This window comes from Urocampus carinirostris, chromosome 14, assembly GCF_059441175.1.
Source record: "Urocampus carinirostris isolate Australia breed hairy pipefish chromosome 14, RoL_Ucar_1.0, whole genome shotgun sequence".
Classification (NCBI taxonomy): domain Eukaryota; kingdom Metazoa; phylum Chordata; class Actinopteri; order Syngnathiformes; family Syngnathidae; genus Urocampus; species Urocampus carinirostris.
Genome location: NC_142362.1, coordinates 7,461,210 through 7,488,477, shown reverse-complemented (window position 1 = coordinate 7,488,477; position 27,268 = coordinate 7,461,210). Strand labels below are relative to the sequence as shown.

The following is a 27,268-nucleotide window of genomic DNA, read 5'->3' as shown; positions in this document are numbered from 1 at the left end:
AATGCAGTTTACAAATGTTGATTCCATTTATTAAGGTACAAAAAAACAAAACTTTTTGGCCCCGTGTGAAAAAGCCATTGACCCTAAAACCCAATCAAACATTTACCATAATTGGTAATGAGTCTTTCACAATCCTGTGGAGGAATTTAGCCCCACTCTTCTTTTTCCAGTAACGGGTTAATCGAACTTTTGATTTTGACACCGTTACAACGCTGTTATCGTTACAGTCACTGTTTTCATCCTCGGAGTTATTTACATCGCGTCTTGTCGGATCATGTCACTGTTCAAAATATAGTGAGATAGCAAGTATGAATATAGTATTTACTAATGCGCCGAAAGAAAAGGCGAATCAGTAAATGCGGCAACAACCGACTCCGTGAGCCGTCTCTTGGGAGTGGGAGCCAGCTACCCACCAATTGATAGCCGCTTTCCTTCCAGTTTTGCTCCTGTGATTGGTCAAAATGTATTGATTAATTTTTAAATTAATGTTTCCTGTGTTTTTCGGCGTTAATTTTGTTTTATTTTCCCCCTTTTTAAGTCTTTCAAAATAAGACATATTAAATGGTAATATATGGATTAAACAAAAACAACCTGAAGAAACATTTGGGAGCCAAAAGGTCTTTTAATTGAGCCGAAAAAGCCGGTTTTATTTTTTTACTGCTTCTTTTACTTCCATTAGGCTGCGACTTTTTTCCCAAGCTTTCAACCCAAATTTATATATTTATTTATGCAAATTTATTTATTTATTATAGCTTATATCATATTTATTTATATTATATTTATAGTTTTACCCCCCAATTTTTTTTTTACCTTTGGGGGTAGTTTATATTATATTTATTATACTAATAAATGTATTGATGAATTTATTTATAATACGGATACAAATATGTTTATTCATATTTATTTATATATTTATTTAGGCTTATATGCAAGGATGCGGCTAATTTATGCATTCCTTCTAACGGCCGCCAGGGGGCCCGAGAGTTAAAGGTTGGAGTGAGACACATGGAATAAGTGTGTTGAGGAAGACGCAAGTTTAATGTACTTTTGCCTTAGCATGAACAGACCCTCAACAGGGAAAAGGTGTCAATTGAGGGGGAGGGCTAACTACTATATTGGGAATAATTTTACATGTAAACGGAATTATAATTTGAAGCAGAAATGTTTCAAGCAGATTCCTACTTATCTGTTAGCATTATTGTGTGTTTTGGAGTTCACACAGTTGGATTCTATGGAGTGTCTTCTATAGACTGAAGCCATTTTCACGAACATTTAAATAAGTTGAAGACAGCCAAGGGGCGTAATGGTGAGTTACGCCGGCTTTATAGTTTTCTGGTATCCTGTTTCAGACTCATCCTGATGTTTCTCTGATGAATACATTTTGAAATCATATCTTGAATCCCAAGAGTTTAAGCTTTCCAATGATATTTCAGTTACTGGTGACATCGTACAGACCGAATGTTTATCAAAAGCTCTGCGGAATGTTGAAGGGGTTAAAGTACTGCATATTAATACAACTCTGTGTACCGTCTTTCTAAATATCTCATGTTTCGAAGTGGGCACAGGATACTTATGGTCAGGTGCGGCTTATGTGTGTAGAAAATGGGTTTTCCTTTTAAAATGTACTGGGTGCGGCTTATAATCAGGTGCGCCTTATAGTCCGAATTTTACAGTATTTTGTTTTTGTGTCGGATAAATATTACCAGGTTCTACAGCACAACTACAGACGCTGCCCTACTTACGAACGAGTTAGGTTCCGAATGATCATTTGTAAGTTGAATTTGTTTGTAAGTTGGTTCAGTGCTATATTTTGTATGTTTAAGGTTTCTATATGTTTATTTTATGTTTATTTCGTCCTAAAAAATAATCATTTCATAAAATAATATGCTCTATAAAGATGAATAAAGTTAAGTTTAAGTTACTTTTGAAAGATGGGCTCCTCCTCTGTGGTAGAAAGTGGACAGAAAAAGAGGTTTCCGACCATTTTCTCAACCGCATCAAGCTTTCTTATTCCACTTTGGTTTCAAAAGAAACAGCTCACCAACCATATTGAATGGATGAACGAGATATTAAACAATAAAAACGTCAAATGTTTTTAACAAGCTAGAGATACAGTATAGAATGTTTACACAAGAACTAGGAAGGGGAAGCGAATTTCTTCTTCGGGGCGGCTGCTGGGAGACCTCTCACAGCGCCACACGTCAGTAGTGGCGGAAAGAAGCACCACAGTACTGTCCTCTACTCGGAAAAAGGTGCACACAATACAAAATCTAACTTACAGCAATGTCCGGATATTTTTCGACATCCCGAAAAAAAACGTTTTTTGAATGTTCCGAAGAAGGGGAGCGTCTGTTCCTGTCTGTTCTTCTATTTTCAACTGACCCGAATACTGTTTAGAAAATGTCATTCATTCAATTCTTTGACATTCAACTTCTTTTTAAAATAACAGAAATAGTTACCGTATTTTCCGCACTATAGGGCGCACCGAGTTATAGGGCGCACCCCTAAAGAATAGTTTTTGGTCCTATATCTTCCATACATAAGGCGCACCGGATTATAAGGCGCTACAATGGGAACGTCGACAAAACAGTCAGATAGTTCAGTCAAAATTATTACCCCCATAACATTCTGAAAGCTTGCAAAGAAGCAAATACGTGTCTTAGACATGTACAGAAACGGTGTCTGTACGATTTCACCAATTACTCAAATGCATCGTTCCAAATATCATTCGGAAGGTTAAAGTCTTGGGATTCAAGAAATGCCAACCATTCCTTAGTTTCTATTTTCTTTTTCGCTCGCAACTTTACTGTGCATATGACAATAAACACTTGGAATTGAGTTTAATTTTTAAAAAGACCCATCACAGAAACATCGAAATCACTCTGAAACAAGATATTGGGAAAATATATAGCCGGAGTAGCTCACCGAAGTCGTTGCGTTCAATAATAATGTGCAACCATGTTCCTCTTATATCCGTGAGTGTAGTAAATCCAGGAGAGTAAAATATTTACAAATACAGAATAGTAAAACTCTATGCCGTAGACAACCAAACTTGCTATTCACGTTCATCTTTTTCGGCCAATTGCAGGCTTTGTTTTGCCCCTTTAGCCTATGCGAGCCTGTAAATGATCAAAAGGATCCGCCTCCTTTACCTCCGAATAACTTTAGCCAATAGTGATCGATTCAAATGATGATTGACACATTGGTTAGCCAATGAAACGCCGGTATATAAATCCCATCATACATCGCGGACGACTTCGCCTTCGGGGGAAAATCTAGTCGGCGGCTGCTTGCCTTAGTTGCAAGACTTTGCGACTTAATATTGATCCATATATAAGGTGCACTGTATTATAAGGCGCATGGTCAGTTTTTGAAAAAAATAAAGGCTTTTAGGTACGCCTTATAGTGCGGAAAATACGGTACTATTCCTGTAGAGTAACTCCAGGACTGACTCTGACTTTTTGGAAGAAGTAGTGAGTAACTATAACCAACACTGGTCAAGAGTTTGCTAGCATCCCCTCACCTGGTTCTTGTGATGCGCCGATGCCTGACTCCTGACCGGCCTCTGAAGGAAAACCACTTGCTTGGTGGCCAGATTCCCATCACTGATACACAAAAAACAGACAAAGAATTAGAAGAGCGCTACGTTGTATACACATTGAAAACACCGGATACATTGTAGTTTTTTGCGTCAAGGGTTTTTCAACCTGTGTGCTGGGGCTCATTAGTGTGCCGTGAGTCCCGCTCTCGTGTGCCGCAGAGAATTGCCCAATTTCATCTTTGTAAAATAAGCATGATCGGAAGTGATCGGCCGAGTAATTGATCGCTCATCAATATCAGTAGGTAACTAGAGATGACTATCTTTCTTTTACCCGCATAGTATATCCGTGCCTCAATTGTCATACTGCTTTAAAATTAATACAAAAAATAGTTTTAGCAACGTATGTAAATGGTCTACATTTATATAGCGCTTTTCAAGTCACTGAAGATCTCCCAAAGCGCTTTACAATGTGCTTCACACTTACCCATTCACACGCACACTCACACACCAATAGCGGCCATGCAGCCATGCAAGGCGCCGACCTGCTTATTGGGGGCATTAGAGATTCAGTGTCTTGCCCAAGGACACTTCAACATATAACACGGAGGAGCCGGGAATCGAACCTGCAATCTCTTGATCCCAAAACAAGCGCTCTACCTCCTGAGCTAAAGATAATCAAATACAAACCTAAAAAAGGTAGCCAGATAGCTAGCAAAAAAAAAACAAAAACCTGAACATTATTTGCTCATTCAGTCACGGTTGCCATGGCGCCCAATTGGCCCCGCCCGTGTGGCGCCGGCTGCAGCTTTTTGACAGATTGGCTTCCCACTATTTAAATCTTGTCCTGTCAATCCTGTTTTGTCAGTCCGTCTGTGAATCCCTGTTTCAAGGCAAGCCTTTTTTCGACCCTGACTCACGCCTGTCCCGTTTTTTGCTCCTGTTTGTCTCCCGCTACGACCTGGTTTGATCTTGACCACGTCTGCCCCCCCGTTCCAAATTACGATCAGTTTTTGATCCCGACCACGTCTGCTCTCCCATCCTGGCTTACAACTCGTTTCCAACCCCGACCACACCTTGCTCTCCCAGTCCCGGCTACCAACCAGTGGGTAATAACATCAGGATGGATCAAACTGGTTCTGAAACGATCCTGCACAATATTGTCTTTAACATGGAACCAGACTGGATATCAGTTCTTTTACACCTTTACTGCTCTCTAGTGGTGGAAAGAAGAAAACATAACTATTAATAGAAATGAGCTACAGACTTGCTTTTTTTGACATACTCAGAAATTCGTGGCAGGTCGAATTACCGCATTTTTGGACTATAAGTCGCACCAGCCAGACTGCATGATTAAAAAGAAAAAAACATGTATGAGTTGCATTTTTGGGGGTAATTTATTTGATAAAATCCAACACCAAAAACATGCATGTCATCTTGAAAGGCGATTGAAAATATGAACAAAATAGAGAACACAATATACTTGCATGTACTTGCATACCTTGGAAATGCATATTCAGACATATTCAGATAACTAGCATAATGAACTATTAACTTCACTCCAAATCCCTGAATCCATTCAAATCTTCATCCTTGGGAGAGGTAAGAGCTTAGGCCCGAACTTTGGGTTTAAAATGTCAATCATTAAGATGGGCAGGTTGGGCTTCTCTCTCGCGCTGTTTTTTTTCCCCATTTTTAGTGTTGAAGATCTACACAGCATCACTTACTTTTACTCAAGTAATTATTTTTTCGGGTCAGATGTATCGACATTTCGTTCTGTGTACATTGTTATAAAGAATGACAATACAAAGGAAATTAATTATTATTATTATTATTATTAAGATGAAGAAAGAGCTGACCAAACTATCAGTTTAACTCCAAATCGCTAAATCCAAAGAAATTTTCATCTTCGGTGTTGGGGTAAAAGATGTGCGGCTTCCTCCTTCCACCTCCCTCACGTCAGACGTCATTGACGCTTCTTGCCAATAGCTTAAGTTTTACAAACTTTCTTTCTGCTTTTTGGGCAAACCTTTCACGAGTTGCATCTTGTAATCTGCAGAATAGGATTTTCTTTTCGGTGTCATTTTTTTCGGTTTCACTTTTGTTTACTGCACACCGCCGAGATGCGCAATTTTGCGCCAGACCGTTCATTTAGGCGCTGCAGTAGCCACGGCCGAGGTGAAGCTTGGTGTTTACTTTGGCGGCAAATTGAAGCTCCGGGTTCATTTTGGAATCGGTTATCAAATCAAGCTAATCTGTCGGGTTTGGGCGGGTTTGGGTTGATATACCTGCGACGCGGGTCAGGTCGGGCTGAATACTAAACCTCGGTGACCCTTTTAAAAGGTAAACATCTTCCAGTAGGTCACGGAGGTCCGCTTTAACGTCACGGTTGAAATTATCAACACAGGCCAAGAGCGCCCCCTCGCGGTTTGGTGTGAAAATAACATGTCGAGGGATATCCAGTATCGGTAATAAAAATTCAAAACTCAATGGTAAAATTATGAGTTCATAATTTCACATATGAGTCTCACCGAAGTATAAGTCACACCCTGGCCAAACTATGAATAAAACTGCGACCTATAGTCCGAAAAATACCGTAAATCATCCAATAGAATCCGAGCTATCGTGTACACTTTGTTACCTGTCGTGCCGTATGATGGGGGTGGGCAGCACGCACGTCAAAAGCCAGCCAAACTCCGCCAGAGTGTGAAGTAGCGGCCCGTAGTCAGTCTTCACGCTGGATCCCTGCGCAAACAAAGATGCCACAAAATTCTGTAAATTAAAAAAAAAAAGTTTCTTATTTTCCCCGTGCTGAGGTTTTGAGTTTTTCCTTTCCCGCATGTTGGTTCAAGATCAGGGGATGGCGTAATTGGAACCTGTGCAGACCTTCGAGACATTTTGTGATTAAGGTCTATAAAAATAAATGTAACTTGTTCTGCATTCATGATTATGAGGGGGTTACTCGACCAAATGACAGGATTTTGCTTCTCTGCACAAGCTCCGTACAATATTTTGCAGTTTAAAAAGGGAAACTTCCAAAAACATATAGGACATGGGGCCCTCGAGGACCAGGATTGGATAACTCCAGCATTTCCCAGACTATTGAATGTCTCCGGCGGGCTGCTATGGTTTAGTTAGTCCCGCCAGAGTCTCATAAACTTCTCATCTCATCTCATCAGCTGCACCGCTTATCCTCAGTAGGGTCGCGGGGATGCTGGACCCCATCCCAGCAATCATCGGGCAGTGGGCAGGGGACACCCTGGACTGGTTGCCAGCCAATCGCAAGGCACACGGGGACAGACAACTCACTCGCTCAGTCATACCTAGGGACAATTTGGACCGGCCAATTCACCTGAAATGCATGTTTTTGGAATGTGGGAGGAAACCGGAGTGCCCGGAGGAAACCCACGCAAGCACGGGGAGAACATACAAACTCCGCACAGTAAGGCCGGGAGCTGGAGGTTCCCACGACCTCAGAACTATGCCGCACACGCGCTAACCACTGCGCCGCCTTGCTGCCCTCTCATAAACTTGTATTACTAAAAAAAGTTATATATATATATTTAAAAATTAAAAAAATATATATATATTTATATATATGTATTGAAGGATTTTATACATTTGATTATAAAGGATTTTATACGATTGACTCATAATGCAATGAAGATTTTCACTGAGTGGGCTTTAGTTCAATGACAGGGCAGGCTGTTCCAAATGCATAATATTTTGTCGAGTTCTATTGATAACAGGACGCGTGAGTGTGCTGACACAGAATGTTCCAGACATCAAGACGCTCGTCTATGAGATTGTGAAGCCCACGTTGGGCTTCCTTGGCACGCCCATGGGAGGAGCCGGCACACCATTATGCGGGGAGAAGATGGCCAATAGGAGAAAGCTAAAGGACTTCAGAAGAAGACCGTTTTCGATGGAGTACATTTAGTTAAATTTTTGACTCATTATATTAACCCTAAATATTAACCCTAAATTGGTTACCAAGCAGAGTACGTAGTCTATCACTAGCAGAAGGACCCAAATCAGTCCCTCAAAGCTTGGGCACTTTGTGTTCCTAAATGCCAATATTTATCAATTTAGTCAATGTAGCCCCAAAAACAAACTGCTAAGCATGGCGGCAGCTAGTAGCATTAGAGCCTCGTTACATTGAAAATAAATTCATACATTAAATCGGACTCTCAGGAAAGTCAGAAGAGCGCAAAGAAATGTTGATCACCAGGCGGGTGCTCCGTGGATTGTTATCGGGTTCAGTACGAAACTGAGGCCGCGTCGAGAGAGAAGCCTGCAGGTCTAGCCTACTACAGCTATGGTTCGTAACAACTCTCACAAACTGCCCCTGTATCTCACCAACGGCAGATCCGCCACCTGTGAAACGGATGACCAGGGAGCTACGACTCGTGGAAAACTAGTACATTCAGGATTGGTTGCATTTTAACAGTCCTATAGACCTAGCTCAATCGGAGGATACCGATGCTAGTGTGCAGTAAGCCAGGCTAGTGTGCAGTTAGCCAGCCGCTTTCTAAATCGCTTTCTTACATTAAAAGGAAAGCCTTCCTATTTTTTGTTCTAATGACAATAAAGATTCTGTGTTTTTACTGGTAGACCTATATTATTTTTCTTTATAGACGTATACTCTCAGTAGCAAGGACATCATCTCTGTGCAGAATTTTCACGTTTTAATTGAGGTAATACTCTATTTGTCGATCTGACTGCGCCTATTTGCAAAACCCCCCCAAAAATATTCCTCCCGAACCTCTATGACGGTCCACTGCTCCACCACGACGGTGTCATTGGCAGGCGGCGCGGTGCTCTTCTCCTCGTACACAAAAAGTCCCTCCAGAGACCGCGGCACGGGTTCGCCTGAAACCCAAACAATAGTCATCACCTCGAGAAATCTCCGCCACCATTTTTACAGAATAAGCATGCAAGTCGAATAGGAAGTCGAATGAGGTCGCACTCAAAATAGACGCAGCCACAGTCACAACAGGAAGTGCCGGATTTGTATGCGCGAATCCCGTCTTAGGGCTGCAACTAGCGATTATTTTAATAACCGATGCGTCAATAAATCGGATTTTTAACTTATTCATTCCCACTGACAGCTATAGACATCAGAAATCCACAGAAAAATCTTTCCCTTGTGGCAGATAATTGAATTATTTTAGCCATAAAGTTGCCTGCCCCGTTTTTCACAACTTGAAAACCTGTTGTTGCAAGGTATTAAGGATTGATCATCAGAATATATAACAGAACAACACTTTAAAATTGAGTTTATCATAAATCTACTTATAACATTGATTGCATGTATATGACATTGCTGTTTTCCATCTGCCATCAGGATGTACCTGTATTTACTCATCTTCATTCATGCAATGTTTGCGTTGCCTCGTCTGCTACAAGCCACGTGAACTCCTCTTTCCCCCATGCTTTTAATATACGTTTACGTTTTGTAGCGTCATCAATTTTGTCAGCTTCTTTTGAATCTTTCTTCCGGGGCTGAGGTTTTGGCTTGATTCCTAACCACTTCTCCATTTTTCTTCCGTTCTCTCTGCGTCTACTTAGGAAAATGATATGCAAATTCAGGACCTTATAACGCTCGAAAAAGTTTATTATAAATCTACTTATTACATTCATCGCATGTTTTTTATCTGCCATCAGAATGTACCTGTATTGACTCATCTTCATTCATGCAATGTTTGCGTTGCCTCGTCTGCTACAAGCCACGTGAACTCCTCTTTCCACGATGCTTTTAATGTACGTTTACGTTTTGTAGCGTCATACATTTTGTTCGCTTCTTTTGAATCTTTCTTCTGAGGCTTTGGCTTGATTCCTAACCACTTATCCCTTTTTTTGTGTTTTCTGTGCGCGTACTTTGAAAAATGACATGTAAATGCACGACCTTTTAACGTTCGGGAAAGTCCGGAAGCACGTTATTTGATGCAAGCTTCTGATTGGCTGCCGAGTATGCAAATTACCAAACGAAACGAAATTTCGAAATTTCCAAAATGAACGAAGATTTCGAAATCGGAATAATGCAAACGTTTGATTTGAAAAAAATCTTTTTTTTTTTTTTTTTTAAATATATTTATTTTTGGGAGAAAGTTGTCAGCCACCCGGGCGGAGAATTTTTATAAGTTGTACGCCCGACGTAAAAGATGCATGCCTGGGCGTCCGAGCAGACGTGATTTCAGACACTGGTAATATTAAAGATTTATAAACTAACACAAATACTGAACTTGTGTTACTAGTAAAAATTTAAATTCAATTTACAATTATACAACATTCATTAGTAAAACATGTAAAGCCATATTTGTATTTTTTGTTCTTCCTGTAGCAACATGAAAAAAAAAAATGAAAATAAGCAAAATTATCCGTCAGCAACCGTTAACGAGTTCAATTATGGAATTCGTATTTCAATTATTCCTAGTAAAAGCATTTTTTAATTACGCTTTTCATGCAGCAACGAGGAAAAATCTATTGGAATAAGCAAGTGGTAATGAGTCTGATGATGCAATTTGTATTATGAAAATGACTATTAAAACATCTTTGTTTCACTCAAGGCTAACACATCAACCTTCCTTTTAGTCATCATCCTTCTGATCTCCTCTTTCTTCCACTTAGTCGCTTTACTTCCACATCCTCTCACATTTAGTGACCCTATAACTTGGGATCTTTCGGTCTCCCGCCCCTCCTCTTTCTTCCACTCAGTCGCTTTACTTCCACAACCTCTCATATTTAGTGACCCTATAACTAGGGTTTGCGGGACATTTCGGTCTCCCGCCCCCTTTTCTTTGCCTCGCTGTCTCTTAGGGAGTGAAGATAGAAGGTAGGATCCTCATTCCCCTCGCTCCCTCCACTTTAGCCGCCTCTTACGACACGGACCACGGTGGGAGAATTCTCACACAACGAATTTGTTTTTTTTTTTAGAATGAATCCTTGAATGTGATAAACATCCCCCAATGTGTAAGAATATACCTCTTGTGTTGAGTTAAACATGGCATTATTATTTTTATTTTGGGTGGCCTGGAGAGGGATGGGTGCCACCAGGCTGTTCTTGCCCAAGACACACCACAGGAAAGGGTGGCCCTAACACCAAGGTGGTTAAGACATATAAAAAAAAAACCCGCCCACCAACTATTTTATCCGTTTGTTATTTATTTGCAGACTTACAAACATTCAAATTACGAAAAACGGTAGATAAGAACGTTTTTTTTCGTGATATCGAAAAATATCCGGACATTGCCAGTTAGTGTGGTATTGTGCACCTTATTCCGAGTACAGTACTGTAGTACTCCTTTCCGCCACTACTGGCGTGTGGCGCTGTGAGAGCTCACCCAGCATCCACCCCGAAGAAGAAATACGACTTCTACTTCCTGGTTCGTGTATAAACATACTATACTGTATCTCCAGTGCGCTAAGAACTTTGACATTTTTCTTGTTTAATTATCTCGTGCATTCATTCAATACGGTTGGTGTAAAGTGTAAAGAAGAGGCGAGCAGTTTCTTTTGAAGTGAAAGTGGAATAAGAAAGCTTGATGCGGTTGAGAAAATGGTTGGATCGCTTTTTTTCGGCTACTTTTTACCACGGAGGAAGAAGTCGCCTAATGTTGAAGCTCATCTTCCAAAAGTAAGTTAAATTTAATTTATTTTTCAGTTTCAAAACAATACAGGTTTGGTATACAAGCCTTAAACATACTTATATAGCACTGAAGCATCTGAGGAACAAATTCAACTTACGAACGATCGTCCGTCTCTTTTTTAAGGCAGCGTCTGTATTTCTCCTGTATTTCTGTAGCACTTTCTGTTCCCTTGAAAATCATAAACTTTGTAGTGTCTGACTGTTTTTTGTTTGTAACGATGCAATTTTTAAAATGTAAGATACTTATCTATGAACACAGTCACGAGGCGCAGGACTAAAGTGGTACTGCAACCCTCGACGTCACAACAAAACTCAATGCACTCTTACGCACATTGACTTTAAGCGCTTGGTGGCTCATAAATCGCACGGCACAACAATTGATTGAATAAGTTGCAAATGCTTTTAACTATCTAGTTTTCTTGATTTGTTGTTGCAGCCCTAAACCCCCTATTAGAACTATTGGCTTCATGCAGGGATCAGAAAGGGGCGCAGACCTTTTGGTGTGTCCCAGTAGACGAAAGAGTCTACCAGGGACCATCCTTTGCGATAGTAGGCCGCCGTCAGCTCCAGCCAGTCGGCCTCCAGGGCGCTTACCACCTGGCCCTTCCTGGAAACCCGCATGGACAACGCCCCCTGGTGGTACCGGCACGCCAAGGAGTCCAAAGGGGCGCAGCCCGGAACCCAGGAGTGGAAAAACACCAGGAGTCTCATGTCTAAAATGAAATGGTGTCAGTTTGATGAGAAACCTCAGGAAAATATAAACAATTGGCGTATTTTCCAGACTATAAGTCGCTCCGGAGTATAAGTCGCACCAGCCCAAAAAAATCTATAATTAAGAAGGAAAAAAAAACATGTACCGTAAATTCTGGACTATAAGCCGCTACTTTTTATGAAGACTTATTCTGTTATGTGTTCCACGGGCCAATCAAAAAGAAGGGGCGGTGCAAACGCGGGCTGATGGGAAGTGGGGTAAAGCTGACTTACCGGTAGATCTGTTTGTTGTTGCAGCGGACAATAGTGGATATATATTTTTCTTACCCTTAACTTTGGAAATATACATTTATTTTCCTTGGATTACTTTCAACGGGACCCGGACTTTACAAGTCTGCATCATACGATAATTACGGGTATCATTTTCCTTTAATGATGCCAACTGTGGTTTTATGATCGTGTACTATCTATTTAGTTTGTTTGCTATTATTAGTGTCAATAAACTTGTTCAAACCAAAAAAAAGGTTACAATCGCGGAACCTACAGCCAGGTCTGGATTAAACTTGTGATTATGTCACAAGTTTGATGCGGGCGCCCGCGGCTTAAATAAAGGTGCGGCATGTGTAAGTACAAAAGTGGCGATCCGCCTACAAAGTGGCGGGCGCGGTTTATAATCAGGTGCGCTCTATAGTCCCGGAATTTACGGTTTATTATAAGCTACTTCCTTCTCCTGCTTTATGTCGCCTACGTCAGACTCATCGTCACCTCCACTTCCTGCTAACTCAACTTTCTTTTTGCTGCTCAGTTCTTTTATGAATTGCCAGCAATGTTGAAATGATCAACACAGGCCTGGATGTCCCTCTAGTGGTTTGGTGTGAAACAACATGTGAAATGATATAACGGTAAATTCAGGGTTGGGTAGGGTTACTTTAACTGGATTACTTTCAATGACTTTTGGATTACTTCAATATCAAATATGCTAATAAAAGACAAAAGAAACTAAATATGAATTAAATTTTGTTTCTGTCGCATTTTATGTTAGTTTTGCCGGAGATCAAAGAGATCAAAGCCAGGAGAGAAAGCTTACCACGTGTTGGGAGTCATCATTTTATTCATATTTAGTTTATTTTGTCTTTTATTAGCATATTTGGTATTGGAGTCATCCAAAAGTACCGTATTTTCCTCATTATAAGGCGCACCGGGTTATAGGGCGCACCCCAAAAAAATAGTTTTTGGTCCTATATTTTCCATACATAAGGCGCACCGGATTATAAGGCGCTACAATGGGAACGTCGACAAAACAGTCAGATAGTTCAGTCCAACTTATTGTAGTTTAATGTAGTTTAAAAATAGACTCATCACAGAAACATCAAGATCGTTCTAAAACAAGATACCGGGAAAATATAAATCCGCATAGCTCACCTAAGTTCTCTTGCAGCCATCACGTTCAATAATGATACGTAACCATGGTCTTCTTACAACCGTGAGTGTAGTAAATCCAAGAGAGTAAAATATTTACAAATACAGAATAGTAAAAAATGTTTTCTCTATGCCGTAGTGCAACCCAACGTGTGATTCACGTTCATGTTTTTTGGCCAATTGCAGGCTTTGTTTCGCCCCTTTAGCCTACGCGAGCCTGTAAATGATAAAAATGATCCGCCCCCTTTACCTCCGAATAACTTTAGCCAATAGTGACTGATTCAAATGATGATTGACACATTAGTTAGGAAATGAAACGCCGGTATATAAGTCCCAGCATACACCGCGGACGACTTCGCCTTCGGGGGAAAATCGAGTCGGCGGCTGCTTGCCTTAGTTGCAAGACTTTGCGACTTAATATTGATCCATATATAAGGCGCACTGTATTATAAGGCGCATGGTCAGCTTTTGAAAAAACTAAAGGCTTTTAGGTGCGCCTTATAGTGCGGAAAATACGGTAATTGAAAGTAATCCAGTTAAAGTAACCCTACCCAACCCTGATGGTAATAGTGTGTTAACAACTTCCCACATATAGTTGAGTATGAAAATATCATGCGTGAAATACCCGCCCTCTAGCACACCACTATCACTTTTTAAATTATTTTGAGCAAGTTGAAAACATTTACTTTGCCGAAAGGACGCCATCGACAAAGACCTGGAGCGCCCTCTTGTGGTTCAATGAGAAAATAACATGTGAAATAATATACCGGTGCTAGAAATGTCACTCACAGACATGATAATGCGTCAATCGTTTCACATATAAGTCGCACCCTTGTGCAAACTACGAAAAAAAAAACTCACCTGTACTGTACGTGTTCTCCTCCGGTTCCCGGTCCCCTGGGGGGGTCCGAGGGGGGGAGTGTGGGGGTGAACGGGGGCCCTTCTTTGGACTGTGGGGCCGACTGCTGTTGCTCAGCACGGACACTTGCTGGAGAACGGAGGCCACAAAACGGACCCCGCCACGGGCACTGCTGTTCACCTTGAGAGGAGAAAAAAACCCCCACCCCAAAAAACAATTAAAGTTATTGACGTCTCATTAAAATCGGAAAAAAATGATGTCACACATTTCTTTACAGTGTCTTGCAAAAGTCCGGACAACAGGCCTCAAACTTAGATAAACAAAAACTAAAAATCAAAAACATGTGAGATACAATCGTAGAACAAACCATACGCATCCAAAATTTAATATTTTGCACACAAAAAAACATGAAAAGTAGATGTTGCCAAAATACTGGCCAAGTTTGGGGTAATACTTTGAAGTTTTTGGGGGTATGTCTCTCGTCAAGTCATGTTTATTTCTAAAGCCCTTATGCACAAAATGTCTCAAAGGACTGCACATGCCACAATGACACCATCCCCTGATCTAAAACCTACATGAGGGCAAGGGAAAACTCAAAACCTGAAGTCAAGTCATGTTTATTTGTGACCCCCTGAATCACAAGGAGTCTCAAAAGGCTGCACAGACCACAGATTATCGCAAACTACAGACTATTATGACACCATCCCCTGATCTAAAACCTACATAAGGGCAAGGAAAAACTCAAAACCTCAGTCAAGTCATGTTTATTTGTGATACTCTCAAAGGGCTGCACAGACCACAGACAAGTGCAAACTACAAACTATTATTACACCATCCCCTGATTTAAAACTTACATGAGGGCCAGGGAAACCTCAAAAACCTTAGAATGAGGAAAATGAAGAAATGAAGGGACCGCATATAAGGTAGTCCATGTCAAGTCATGTTTATTTGTGATGCCCTTAATCACAAGGAGTCTCAAAGAGCTGCACAGACCACAGATTATTGAAAACTACAGACTATTATTAGACCATCCCCTGATCTAATACCTACATGAGGGCAAGGAAAAACTCAAAAATCCTTAAGTCAAGTCAACCCACGTGTATTTGAGACGTCCTTGATCACAAGGAGTCTCCAAGGGCTGCACAGACCACAGACTATTATGACACATCCCTTGATCTACCACCTACATGAGGGCAAGGGAAAACTCAAAACCTGAGCATGAGGAAAATGAAGAAACCTTGAAAAGGGATTGCACATGAAGCAACCCCCCCTTCCAGGATAACCATTGATCTGTGCAGCCCTTTGAGACTCTTTGTGATTAAGGGCGTCACGAATAAACATGACTTGAAGTTTTTGAGTTGTTCCTTGTCCTCATGTAGGTTTTAGATCAGGGGATGTTGTCATAATAGTCTGTAGTTTGCAGTAATCTTTGATATGTGCAGCCCTTTGAGACTCTTTGTGATTAGGGGGGCCCACAAATAAACATGACTTGACTTGATGTTTTTGAGTTTTTCCTTGTCCTCATGTAGGTTTTAGATCAGGGGATGTTGTCATAATAGTCTGTAGTTTGCAGTAATCTTTGATATGTGCAGCCCTTTGAGACTCTTTGTGATTAGGGGGGCCCACAAATAAACATGACTTGACTTGATGTTTTTGAGTTTTTCCTTGTCCTCATGTAGGTTTTAGATCAGGGGATGTTGTCATAATAGTCTGTAGTTTGCAGTAATCTTTGATATGTGCAGCCCTTTGAGACTCTTTGTGATTAGGGGGGCCCACAAATAAACATGACTTGACTTGATGTTTTTGAGTTTTTCCTTGTCCTCATGTAGGTTTTAGATCAGGGGATGTTGTCATAATAGTCTGTAGTTTGCAGTAATCTTTGATATGTGCAGCCCTTTGAGACTCTGTGATTAGGGGGGCCCACAAATAAACATGACTTGACTTGATGTTTTTGAGTTTTTCCTTGTCCTCATGTAGGTTTTAGATCAGGGGGTGTTGTCATAATAGTCTGTAGTTTGCAGTAGTCTTTGATATGTGCAGCCCTTTGAGACTCCTTGTGATTAAGGGCGTCACAAATAAACATGACTTGATTTGACACACCTTGAAACAGAAATAGTTGCCTATTCCTCCTTGTAAAACAACTCAAATTCCTTAAGGTTTAATAGTGATTATACGTACACAGCATTTTTCAAATCTTTCCGCAAATGCTATAGGTCTGGACCTAGCCTTAGCCCTTTTAACACCTTTATAGTTTTAAACCATTACATTGTAGATTTTGCTTTATGTTTAGGGTCTCAGTCTTGCTGGTGGGTAAACCTGCGTCCTATTCTCAGGTCTCTTGCAGATTCTGCCCTGTATTTGGCTCCATCCATCTTTCCATAGACTCTAATGAGCTTCCCAGTCCCTGCTGAACATGATGCTGCCACCACCATGTTTGACAGTGGGGATGGTGTTTTCAGGGTGCTATGCAGTGTTACTCTTACGCCAAATGTTTTGCGTTCAGCTCAACACTTTCGCTAGACATTGTATCTTACAATGGAACGACAATGAAAGGATATTAGATGACAGTTCCAAACTAGTTTTGTAAATTTATTGTCAAATGAAAATTAAAGTTATTTTCCTCACCCTGTCAATCAGCGCCCGGACAATGTCACTGGTCAGCGAGTCTCCTGGTAGCGGCCATTCCTCCACCTTTAGCACAGGTACGCTGTGGCACATGGACGCCGTCTGTTGACTTCATTTGTAAAAGATGGATAACATTAGAATAGGCAACCGGTGGAAAATTCATCCATACATTTACTAATGTGGTCACAGTGTTGGGACAAACCTGGAACACCTTGGTAACGAGTACTGTAACACATTATTAATAACATTTTTGGAAATTCACATCCATTTCTTACATTTTACACCAGGACCCAACTGCCCTTGACTGACCTCTGCCCCCATATCTGACGCCATTTTCAGCTGCGCCATTTTCAGTTTTTTATCTCACGTGCTTCGCATCATGTGACCGTTCAAGACAGAAATGAAGAAGACGAGCATATATTTACTACTCCGGCGGAAAAAAATGCGAATAAGGGCTGTGTCATGTAAAATGTGGGTCTTACATTTCTAATTTACAGTGCCAGAGCAACTTTACTGTGGAGAATAGTGCCAGATTGCAACATAACAAATGTATTTTTGTGTTGTCGTCAAACTGAAAGAAAAAGCCCTCCAATTTTGTTGTACTTAGGGTTAGTATAAGGTTTGTATAAGGACAATGAATACCATTCATTCAACTGCAATTCTGGGTTGTTATTGTAGATCTATAGTTTTTATTTTGTTACAGTCGTATACTCTTAGACGGTAGGTTCGTCGTCTTGAGGGTAATTTCGATTGGGCTTTTATGAAGGGGTGTCGTAAGTATACGTTTTATTGGGGTTAATCGAAGTACAGTGGCTTGCGAAACTATTTGGCCCCCTTGTACTTTGTGACCTTTTGCCACATTTCAGACTTCAGACATGAAGATAAAAAACTGTCATTTCTTGTAAAGCAAAAACAATTAGTGGGACGCAATCATGAAGTGGAACTTAACAAATAAAAAACGAAAAAGTGGGTGTTCAAAATGATTCAGCCCCATTGAGTTATAGCTTTGTAGTGCCACCTTTTGCTGCGATTACAGCTGTGGTGTTCCGCAGGGTTCTGTACTTGGCCCCCTTCTTTTCAGCATTTATTGCTTCCATTAGGGGATATTATTCCCAAGTATAATATCAGTTTTCATTGCTACGAAGATGACACTCAACTATATCTTCAGATGGAGGAATCTGCCACACTAAACTGTGGAAATTTGGAGGCCTGCCTCACTGAGATAAAAAGATGGATGTCACTCAACTTCTTGCAGCCTGAAAAGACCGAAATGTTAATTATTGGTCCATTTAAATGCCGTGACTTGTTCTCAAAAACGGCTCTGAACATTGACAAATGTAATATCACCCAGAGTGACTCAGTCAAAAATTTAGGTGTCATATTTCACCCCGATCTGTGCTTTCAAAATCATGTTAAGAATATTACTAGAACAGCTTTTTTCCATCTTCGCAATATTGCTAAAATTCGCCCTTTGCTATCTCAGTCGGATGCAGAGATTATAATTTACGGGTTTGTGACTTCCCATCTCGATGACTGTAATGCACTACTCTCCGGTCTCCCAAAGTCCAAAATCAAGAGCCTTCAGCTGGTACAAAATGCTGCAGCGAGGCTTTTAACAAAGACAAGAAAGTTTGATCACATGACCCTGATTTTAGCTAACCTGCATTGGCTCCCTGTTAGCTTAAGATGTGATTTTAAGGTTCTGTTGGTAATATACCAAATCAGGCATGGACTTGCTCCCTCATATATCTTTCTGATTTAATTTCTCCCTATGTTCCAGTCCGGAGCCTTTGCTCTGAAAACGCTGGTCTACTCGTGATCCCAAGAGCCAAGAAGAAATCCGCAGGTTCGAGAGCCTTCTCCATTCGGGCCTTGGTGCTGTGGAATGCTCTTCCCCCAGAAATTCGATCTGCAACCTCAGTGGAAATGTTGAAATCTAAGCTTAAAAGACACTTCTATTCTATAGCATATGAATAACCTATATTTTATGTTGACAATATCTGTGCATTATTTGCCCTCATGTGGGTTTTAGATCAGGGGATGGTGTCATAATAGTAATAGTTTGTGGTCTGTGCAGCCCTTTGAGACTCTTTGTGATTAAGGGCGTCACAAATAAACATGACTTGACTTGGACTACTTTATATGCGGCCCCTTCATTTCTTCATTTTCCTCATCCTGAGGTTTTTGAGATTTCCCTTGCCCTCATGTGGGTTTTAGATCAGGGGATAGTGTCATAATAGTCTGTGGTTTGCAATAATCTGTGGTCTGTGCAGCCCTTTGAGACTCTTTGTGATTAAGGACTATACAAATAAACATGACTTGACTAGGAATCACTGCCATAGTCTGGGAATCCGTGACAAACAAGTCTGGCTCGACGGCGTGACCTTGTGGTGGAGCTTTGCATGAAATACGCAGCCGGCCCCATCGAACATGGATTTACTCGACCGTTTGAGAGAGTCTGATTGGTTGGTTTATTTTGTTTTCAGGAGTTGAAAGCCTGGACTTACCCCAGTCTGGGCCGGGCGAGGACGGCCCGGTACAGCAGGCTGAAGGGCAGCGATCGGGTGCGGCCCACCGACAGGATGATGGGGTGGAGGGCGGCTAGCACGTAACCCTGCGTGTAGTACGACTGCAAAGCCTGGGGCAGCTCGGACAGGCTGGACACGTACTGCACGGTGGGACGGCTCCCTGCAACAAGAAAATCTAGCCAGCTCACAAAAATCAGGGCTCCAAATTGCTAATTAAGAAGCGAATTAAGTCAAAGTTACAGTGCATGAAGGTAAAAATACACGGGTTCCCCTGACGCTGTGTTCTAAATGCGGTATTTTGAAGTCAAGGTCGAAGTAGAACGAAGTTGAGTAAAGTCAGTACAGTTTTTCGAGAACCGGCTTCTTCGGCTCGGCTCACTAAAAGCAACCGGCTCTTTCGGGTCCTAAACGGCTCTTCGGGTTGTTTTTGCTTCTTCCATCCCTATATGACCAAATATTATGTAAAATTTTGCACAAAATGATTTAAAGGAGGGGGGGAAATAGAACAAAAAAGAAAAAAATACCTAAATGAAAAAGGTAGTGAAAAGCTGAGGAAAAAAACGAAACAAAGGAGAGAAAAAGAGAAAAAAAGAGCAGGAAAATTTCAGAGAAAAAGCCGGAAAAAAAGAAAGAAAAGAATAAAGGAAAAAAAGTAAATTGAAAACAAAAAAAGCAGGAAAAAAGTAACAGCTCGGAAAAAATAAACACAATCAGATTTTTTTAAAAAAAGGAATTTTTAAAAAAGTAGAAAAAAAAACACGGAAAAAGGAAAAATGGCTCTTCGGGTTGTTTGACCAAATATTATGTAAAATTTTGCACAAAATGACTTAAAGGAAGGGGGGAATAGAACAAAAAAGAAAAAAAATACCAAAATGAACAAGTAGTGAAAAGCTGAGAAAAAAAAGAAACAAAGAGAAAAAAGAAGGAAAAATTCAGAAAAAAGCTAGAAAAAAGAAAAAAAGGAAATAGAGAACAAAAAGAAAAAAAGTAACAACTAGGAAAATTAAACACAATGAGATTTTTTTTAAAGGAATGAAAAAAAAAAAATAGAACAAAACAGGGAAAAATAAGCAAACGTTTGTGTTGCAGTCGAATAATTTCCAATGATATCAAGTGAATCTTGTTGCCAACATTGTCCTTCCACTCAAAAATGTGATTAAGCACAGTTCTGTATCTAACAACCGACTAAATAACCCCCCAAAAATGTGAATATTATGCGACAAAATATATCAGGAAATAAAAAGAAATGGATATCTTGTGAAAGAATTGTCAGAACAAACGACGTTTGTAGGCCGTACAACCTTTGCAATCGTACATGAGTCAATTCAGGTACACCGCGGTTACATCTATATCTATTAAATGTGGACCTGGAGTGCCACGTCCAATTTCGTTGTCACAATATATCCCATGTTGTAACAATGACAATAAAGGTATATTCTATTCTATTCTATTCCGGACAAATGCAAAACAACAACATTCCTTAGCTGCCGCATTTACGACCCGAATTCCATTTCAGTTCAGCGTTCTTAAAAAGGGGGACTTTGGAAAAACGGGCAACACCCACTGTTTTGCTTCGCGACGCGCCCTCTGATCCCTCCGCCGCTCGACCAGTCACCTACACACTGAGGCTTCTGTTCACCCCCCAAAAAAAGTGAAAGGACAAAATAAAAACTGGGCAGAATGGCAAAGAGGGTGAAGCGCTAAAAGGATAGGAGGTGGGAAACGGGAAGCCAAGGAGGAGAAGGGGAGGATGCGGTTGGGGTCTAACAAGAGGAGTCTTGTGAAGAGACTCGGGGGGGAGGGGGTTATTTTGCAGAAAACACAGAGTCACTCAACTTTATGAGTCCGTTACGAAAAAGGGGGAGAAATCTGCCTAGCAACAAACAGGGTTCCTACCCTATTTTCATGGGCAAATTTAAACATTTTTAAAAGAATTCCAGAGCAAAATTTACAATTTTTCTGGTACCATTAAAAGAAAGAATTCGGTGTAATTCGAGTATTTTGCATATCCACAAAGATATCTGCAATTTCAATATGGAATTTTTAATCTTGCGTGTGCATTTATCAAAACATATGATTTTTTTGACATCGAGTAGATCACAGGTGTGAAACGGGCGGCCCGCGGGCCAGATCAGGCCCGCTAAGGGATTGAATCCGGCCCTCGAGACAACACTCAGAGAGGTACAAGAGAAAGACAAGCTGCAGGTTGAAATATGTCCACGTGATGTTGCCAAAGCCAGGTGCCTCGAACAAAGACATTGTACTTCTCTCTCTCTCTCTCTCTCTCTCTCTCTCTCTCTCTCTCTCTCTCTCTCTCTCTCTCTCTCTCTCTCTCTCTCTCTCTCTCTCTCTCTCTCTCTCTCTCTCTCTCTCTCTCTCTCTCTCTCTCTCTCTCTCTCTCTCTCTCTCTCTCTCTTCACTTTTTCTCTCTCTCTCTCTTCACTTTTTCTCTTTTCTCTCTCTCTTGCTCTCACTTTATGCTCCCTCTCTCTTGCTCTCGCTTTATGCTCCCTCTCTCTTGCTCTCGCTTTATGCTCCCTCTCTCTTGCTCTCGCTTTATGCTCTCTCTCTCTCTTGCTCTCGCTTTATGCCCTCTCTCTCTCTTGCTCTCGCTTTATGCTCTCTCTCTTGCTTACTTTTCGCTTTCTATCTTTCGCTTTTCTCTCTCTCTTGCTCTCGCTTTATGCTCCCTCTCTCTTGCTCTCGCTTTATGCTCTCTTTCTCTCTCTCTCCCCCCACACCTTTTCTCCCACTCTCTGTGATTCTCTTTCTCTCTCTATCTTTTTAACTTCTTTTGCTCCAACTTCATTTTTTCCTTTTCTCTTTCTCTCTTCCTACCCTTCGCGCTTTCTTTTCTCTTTTCTCTCCTTCTGTCTTTCTATTTCTCTTTGGATTTCTTTCTTCCTCTCCCTTTCTTTCCCCCTCTCTCACGACTTCTCTTTTTATCTCTTTCGTTTCTCACGCTCTCTCCCTCTCTCTCTTTCTTTGTCCCACCCCATCACTTTTTCTCTCCCTCTCTTTCTCTTATTTATTTCTCTCTCTTTTCCTTTCGCTCTCATCTACTCTGCCGGCCCCCGACAGAATGTTTGTTCTATCGTGTGGCCCCTGAGTTAAAATGAGTTTGACACCCCTGAAGTAAATCACATAGGTTTTGTTTAATTTGTAGCTTTAATTTTCAGTTGCAGGAAGTTCTTCCCATTACTATTTACCACCTGGAAATGCTACCCTAATTTTTAGCATGGCCTATAACAAATCTCTATAATTGATTCGTAATCCTTGCACCAATACACATTTCATAGTACCCTGTATTGGTTTAGCCTGCACCTGTCCCCTAGGGGGCGATGACGCTTTAAAGGACAATGCAATACAAACTAATGCCAGTGTCGTTCATAGCTAGACCAAAAAAGTATTACAATGGCAAAGTAAAGCCACCAGAGAGTGGTGTCCGCGTCATTTTTATGCAAGCTTGTTGAGAAATATGGGAACGATTTCAAGAATTCACAAGCAATTCGCCCAAAGTTTAATTACTATTTAATCCTTAAAAACACTATTCAATTTCAAGCATTTTAAGGATTTCAAGCCCCTGTACGAACCCTGAACAAATAGTTCCGGAAAACAGTAGGAGGACCCGAACCAGGCTGGCGGGTATTAAAGCCCGACTCAACCCGAGCCCAACCAATTGATTTACAAGACCGAGTCAGAAAAAAACCCCGAGAGCTGATTTATGACAACAAATTCAAACCTGTCTTTTTAGGACAAAATTGACGTATTTTATGTGTTAAAAAGTAGTTAAAACATAGCGAGACAACCCTTTTCTCAACCGCATCAGGCTTTCTTATTCCACTTTCATTTTAAATGAAACGGTTCGACTCTTCTTTACACTTCACATACATATATTAAATGGATGCACGAGATATGAAACAAGAAAAATGTCAAAGTTCTTAGCGCGCTGGAGATACAGTATAGAATGTTTACACACAAACTAGGAAGTGTAAGTGGATTTCTTCTTCGGGGTGGATGCTGGGTGACCACTCACAGCGCCACATGCCGGTAGTGGCGGAAAGTAGCACTACACTAATGTCCTGTGCTCGGAAAAAGGTGCACAATACAAAATCTAACTTGGAGCAATGTCCGGATATTTTTCCACATCCCGAAAAAAATGTTTCTACCGTTTTCCGAAAGTCGAATGGTCGCAAGTAGGGGAGCGTCTGTATATTGATATAAACATATATCTATTTTTAAAAAGTCAGCGAGAGAGAAGCCCGGACCAATCGTAGAGGTAAGAGCTTGGGACCGGACCCGGGTCAGGTTCAGGCATAAAATGTCAAGCATTAAAGTCGGGCCAGATCGGGCTTCCCTCTTGCCCGAACCACTTCGTGGAGGATCTGCACAACATGCACTTACTATTACTTAAGTAATTATTTGAATAACTACTTTTTACTTCTACTTGACCCATATTATTCTGAAGTAATTCGGCGCTGCACTTCAGGCCCGCGCCTAATTCAGGGCTTAAGTACGCTTCCAAAATGCTGCTTCGGGTTCAATTAAGCCCCCCCCGTCCCTCACATCAAGTCAATCAGTCAGGTTCGGGCTGGTACAGGCTTTTAGACCCACGGGTCAGGTCGGGCTGGATTTTTTTAGGCTCGATCTTACCCGTACTTGATAGGAACTTAATCGACATTTTAAGCCCGGGCCTGAAATTCAGGTCTGGTCACACCGAGCTCGGACTCAGGCTTAAGACCTCTAGTCCTTGCTAACATGTCCATCAACCAGCGCAGTAGACAGTGTCCGAAACTCGTGACAAAAAGTTAGCGGACACCAGGGCAGAACGAAGATTTCGACATCAGAATAAACAAACTGAAGGATTTTATATTTTATTTATTTGACTATAAGGGATTTTTTACAATCAATACAAATTACATTTAAATACAAAAGATATTCACTGGCTGAGCTGTGGGGCGAGGTCATTGTAGCCTAGACAAGAATGATGTTTACAGAAAAACAACAAGAACGGGGACAAGGGCTGACGCCGGAGGAGCCTGTGACGCGGGAAAAGGAGACAGTGTTCTAATAAGCTTTCTTGTTGTGAATTTTTTAGACGTGGCGGCGCCTTTCGGCGAGGAGGTGGTGAAGCGGGCACCTGACCCGCCCCATGGGGGAGGGGGCTTCGTGACGCACCGGTCAGACGAGGTGGGGGCCACGTGGGGAGTTCCTGGCCCGCCCCATGGGGGGTGGCCGACGCCCCGACTTTTGAGAAGACGTGGGAAGACGGAAGAAGAGAGACGAAAGATGGGAGATCGTGAGAGGGAGGCTCGACGAAGACTAATTACCGTAAATTCCGGACTATAGAGCGCACCTGATTATAAGCCGCACCCACCACATTTTAAGAGGAAAACCGATTTTGTACACACACAAGCCGCACCTGTATATAAGCCGCATGCGCCCACATTTAAACATGAAACACAAACACAAAATTAACCCAAACCCGACTTCGAGTCCCGCGATTGAAACGAAACGTCCTTCATTAAAGTCCACAGTCCAAAAATCACAGCCGGCAAAATGAATGGAAAATGATACCGGTACTTAAGGTTTGATGCAGACCTGCAGAGTCCGGGTCCCGTTGAAAGTAATTAAGGAAAAAAAGTCTATATTTCCAAAGGTAAGGGTGGGAAAAATATATATCCACTATTGTCCGCCGCGTCCACAAACAGGTCTTTACCGGTCCCCACTTCCTGTCACCCCGCGTTTGTTCCACCCCTCCTTTTTCATTCGCCCGTGCAAAACATATCAGAATAAGTGTCTAAAATAAATACAAAGAAAAATATTACAAAAATATGCAGTTGCAAATACTTATTATACATAGGTTAAACATATTTACAAAGAAAGACGGTACACCGAGAGTTTTCAAAGCTTTAATAATAATAATATAGCTTTGACGGGGCAGTTAATGGTAGCAACACTCGAGCGCCGCTGGCGGCCGTTAGAAAAATGACATAAATTGGCCGCATCACTGAATAAGCCGCAGGGTTGAAAGTTAGGGAAAAAAGTAGCGGCTTATAGTCCGGAATTTACGGTAGACTAATTCGACAATCATTCGGCTAAATTCGATGGAATTCACTTAGTTAAATACTTTAAGAAAATAAATCTGCCCCCGTGTGGAAATGCCTGTCTCTTGTCAATATTTTCCCCTAAATTAAGAAATGAGCATGCATTGTTAGGAGAATGAAGTCTGTGTTTGGTTAATGGAGTCAGATAACTCATTCGAACAATTTGGTAAACGCTACATTTGTAATATAGGTTTTTCCCTAACAAAACGTTTGATTTTTTTAAAAAAAAAGGTTTTTTTTCTTTCTTTTGTTTTGTAAGTTGTACGCCCGACATAAAAAAAAAGATGCACGCCCCGGGTGTCCTGGCAAACGTGTTATTTCAGACACTGGCAAGTGGCAGTAGACTCAGATGATATCTTCTCAATTAGAGTCAAGTGACTTTTTGTCACTATCACATTTCCAGTCTCGTCAGAAAATCTTAATCCTGTAAATCGGTAAGTGAATGTTCAGGGTATGTTTGAGAAACCTACGATAGGCCAGAGCAAAACACAGAATTCAAAATAAAACAATCAATGGACGCCACTATGATTGATTGCATTTAACCTCACTCATTCCTTCTTTCATGATGACGTTACATAGCAGAAACACACCGGGCAAGACACTGAATCCCTAATTCTCCCAATAAGCAGGTAGGCGCCTTGCATGGCTGACTCCCTATTGGTGTGTGAGTGTGTGTGTGAATGGGTAGGTGTGAAGCACATTGTAAAGCGCTTTGGGAGGTCTTCATTGACTTGAAAAGCGGAATTTACACTGGCAACGCTGGCCTTCGACTCACCTCCAGATTTATGAGTCAAAATCCCGATTTTTATCTGAAATAATCCAGCGGGGCCCAATAGATGAGCAGATTAGACAGAGATTATAGAAAACCCGTATTCATCCCTGGAAATGATGACGGAGACATAAATACCCTTTTTGAAAATAGGACAGAGAAATAAGAATACTAGTGTTGTACATCATGGGCGCCGCCACAAGTGGCAGTCTTTCCCGCAGCTCCTTGTTATTTCGCTCTTTTTGTGATTTATTGTTTTAAGTGTCCGCTTCTATCTTCGGTGCTTTTCGTCCCGTTTGACAACGACACTTTGGATGACTTTCTATCCTATGGTTATGGGTTTTAACACACAAAAATGCGTTTATTCGAGGAATCAACTCCTTGCCCTGAAGAATTCTCGTGCCGGCGTGATGAGGGGGCCCTATCGTGGCTCACGTCTAGCATCCCGGACACTAACGTGGAGCTACCCGGCTTCAGCGCTGTTAGAGACAGAGACACAAAAGCCTGCAGGAAGCGGAGAGGAGGCGGACTCGCTATCTACGTGGACACGAGGTGGTGTAACCCTGGGCACAAAGATTTCTATCTGCCGCAGGGACGTCGAACTTTTGGCCTTGCGTGTGACGTCATCCACTCCGCTGTGGCTAAACTACAACACAGCATCCCGAGGCCATCCTGTTTATAAACAACAAAAGGATACTGCTGGAAGTGTGAATTTCCCTACGGGGCTAGCTATGGAGCTAGTTTTTTACTAGTGGACAGTCATGTGCAACTGCAATTTTGGTTGAAGGACTTTGTTTTTCCCGCCATGAAAATATAAAGAATAAGCCCTACCGTAGTGGGCCATGACCCACAGCGTCAAGAAATTAAGAATCTAGTGCAGCACTATGTGAGAAAGGCAGAGAGACAAAGAAAATCAATGATGGCTTGTGAAATCAGTTTTTTTTTGTTAGTTTAGCATCCACACATTTTTTAGTAAACATTTATATAAACATTTATCTATCGTTACAAAAAGTCGCGAGAGAAACCAGCCCCGTGAAGTAAGAGCCTGGACCCGGACCCGAACC

At 41.4% G+C, this 27,268-nt stretch overlaps 1 protein-coding gene across 1 annotated transcript in view; it reads right to left on the bottom strand.

Moving 5' to 3' along the window:
* The window catches only part of rftn2 (raftlin family member 2), a 43,946-nt gene that overhangs the window by 3,089 nt on the left and 13,589 nt on the right, over nucleotides 1-27,268 (bottom strand). Inside the window, exons 2-8 of the mRNA XM_088352195.1 lie at nucleotides 19,308-19,488; nucleotides 16,801-16,909; nucleotides 14,178-14,355; nucleotides 11,681-11,899; nucleotides 8,304-8,410; nucleotides 6,180-6,283; nucleotides 3,524-3,605 (exon numbers count right to left, since the gene is read on the bottom strand). Of these exons, the coding sequence (XP_088208321.1) occupies nucleotides 3,524-3,605; nucleotides 6,180-6,283; nucleotides 8,304-8,410; nucleotides 11,681-11,899; nucleotides 14,178-14,355; nucleotides 16,801-16,909; nucleotides 19,308-19,488 (980 nt within the window). The remainder of the gene's footprint in view (nucleotides 1-3,523; nucleotides 3,606-6,179; nucleotides 6,284-8,303; nucleotides 8,411-11,680; nucleotides 11,900-14,177; nucleotides 14,356-16,800; nucleotides 16,910-19,307; nucleotides 19,489-27,268) is intronic.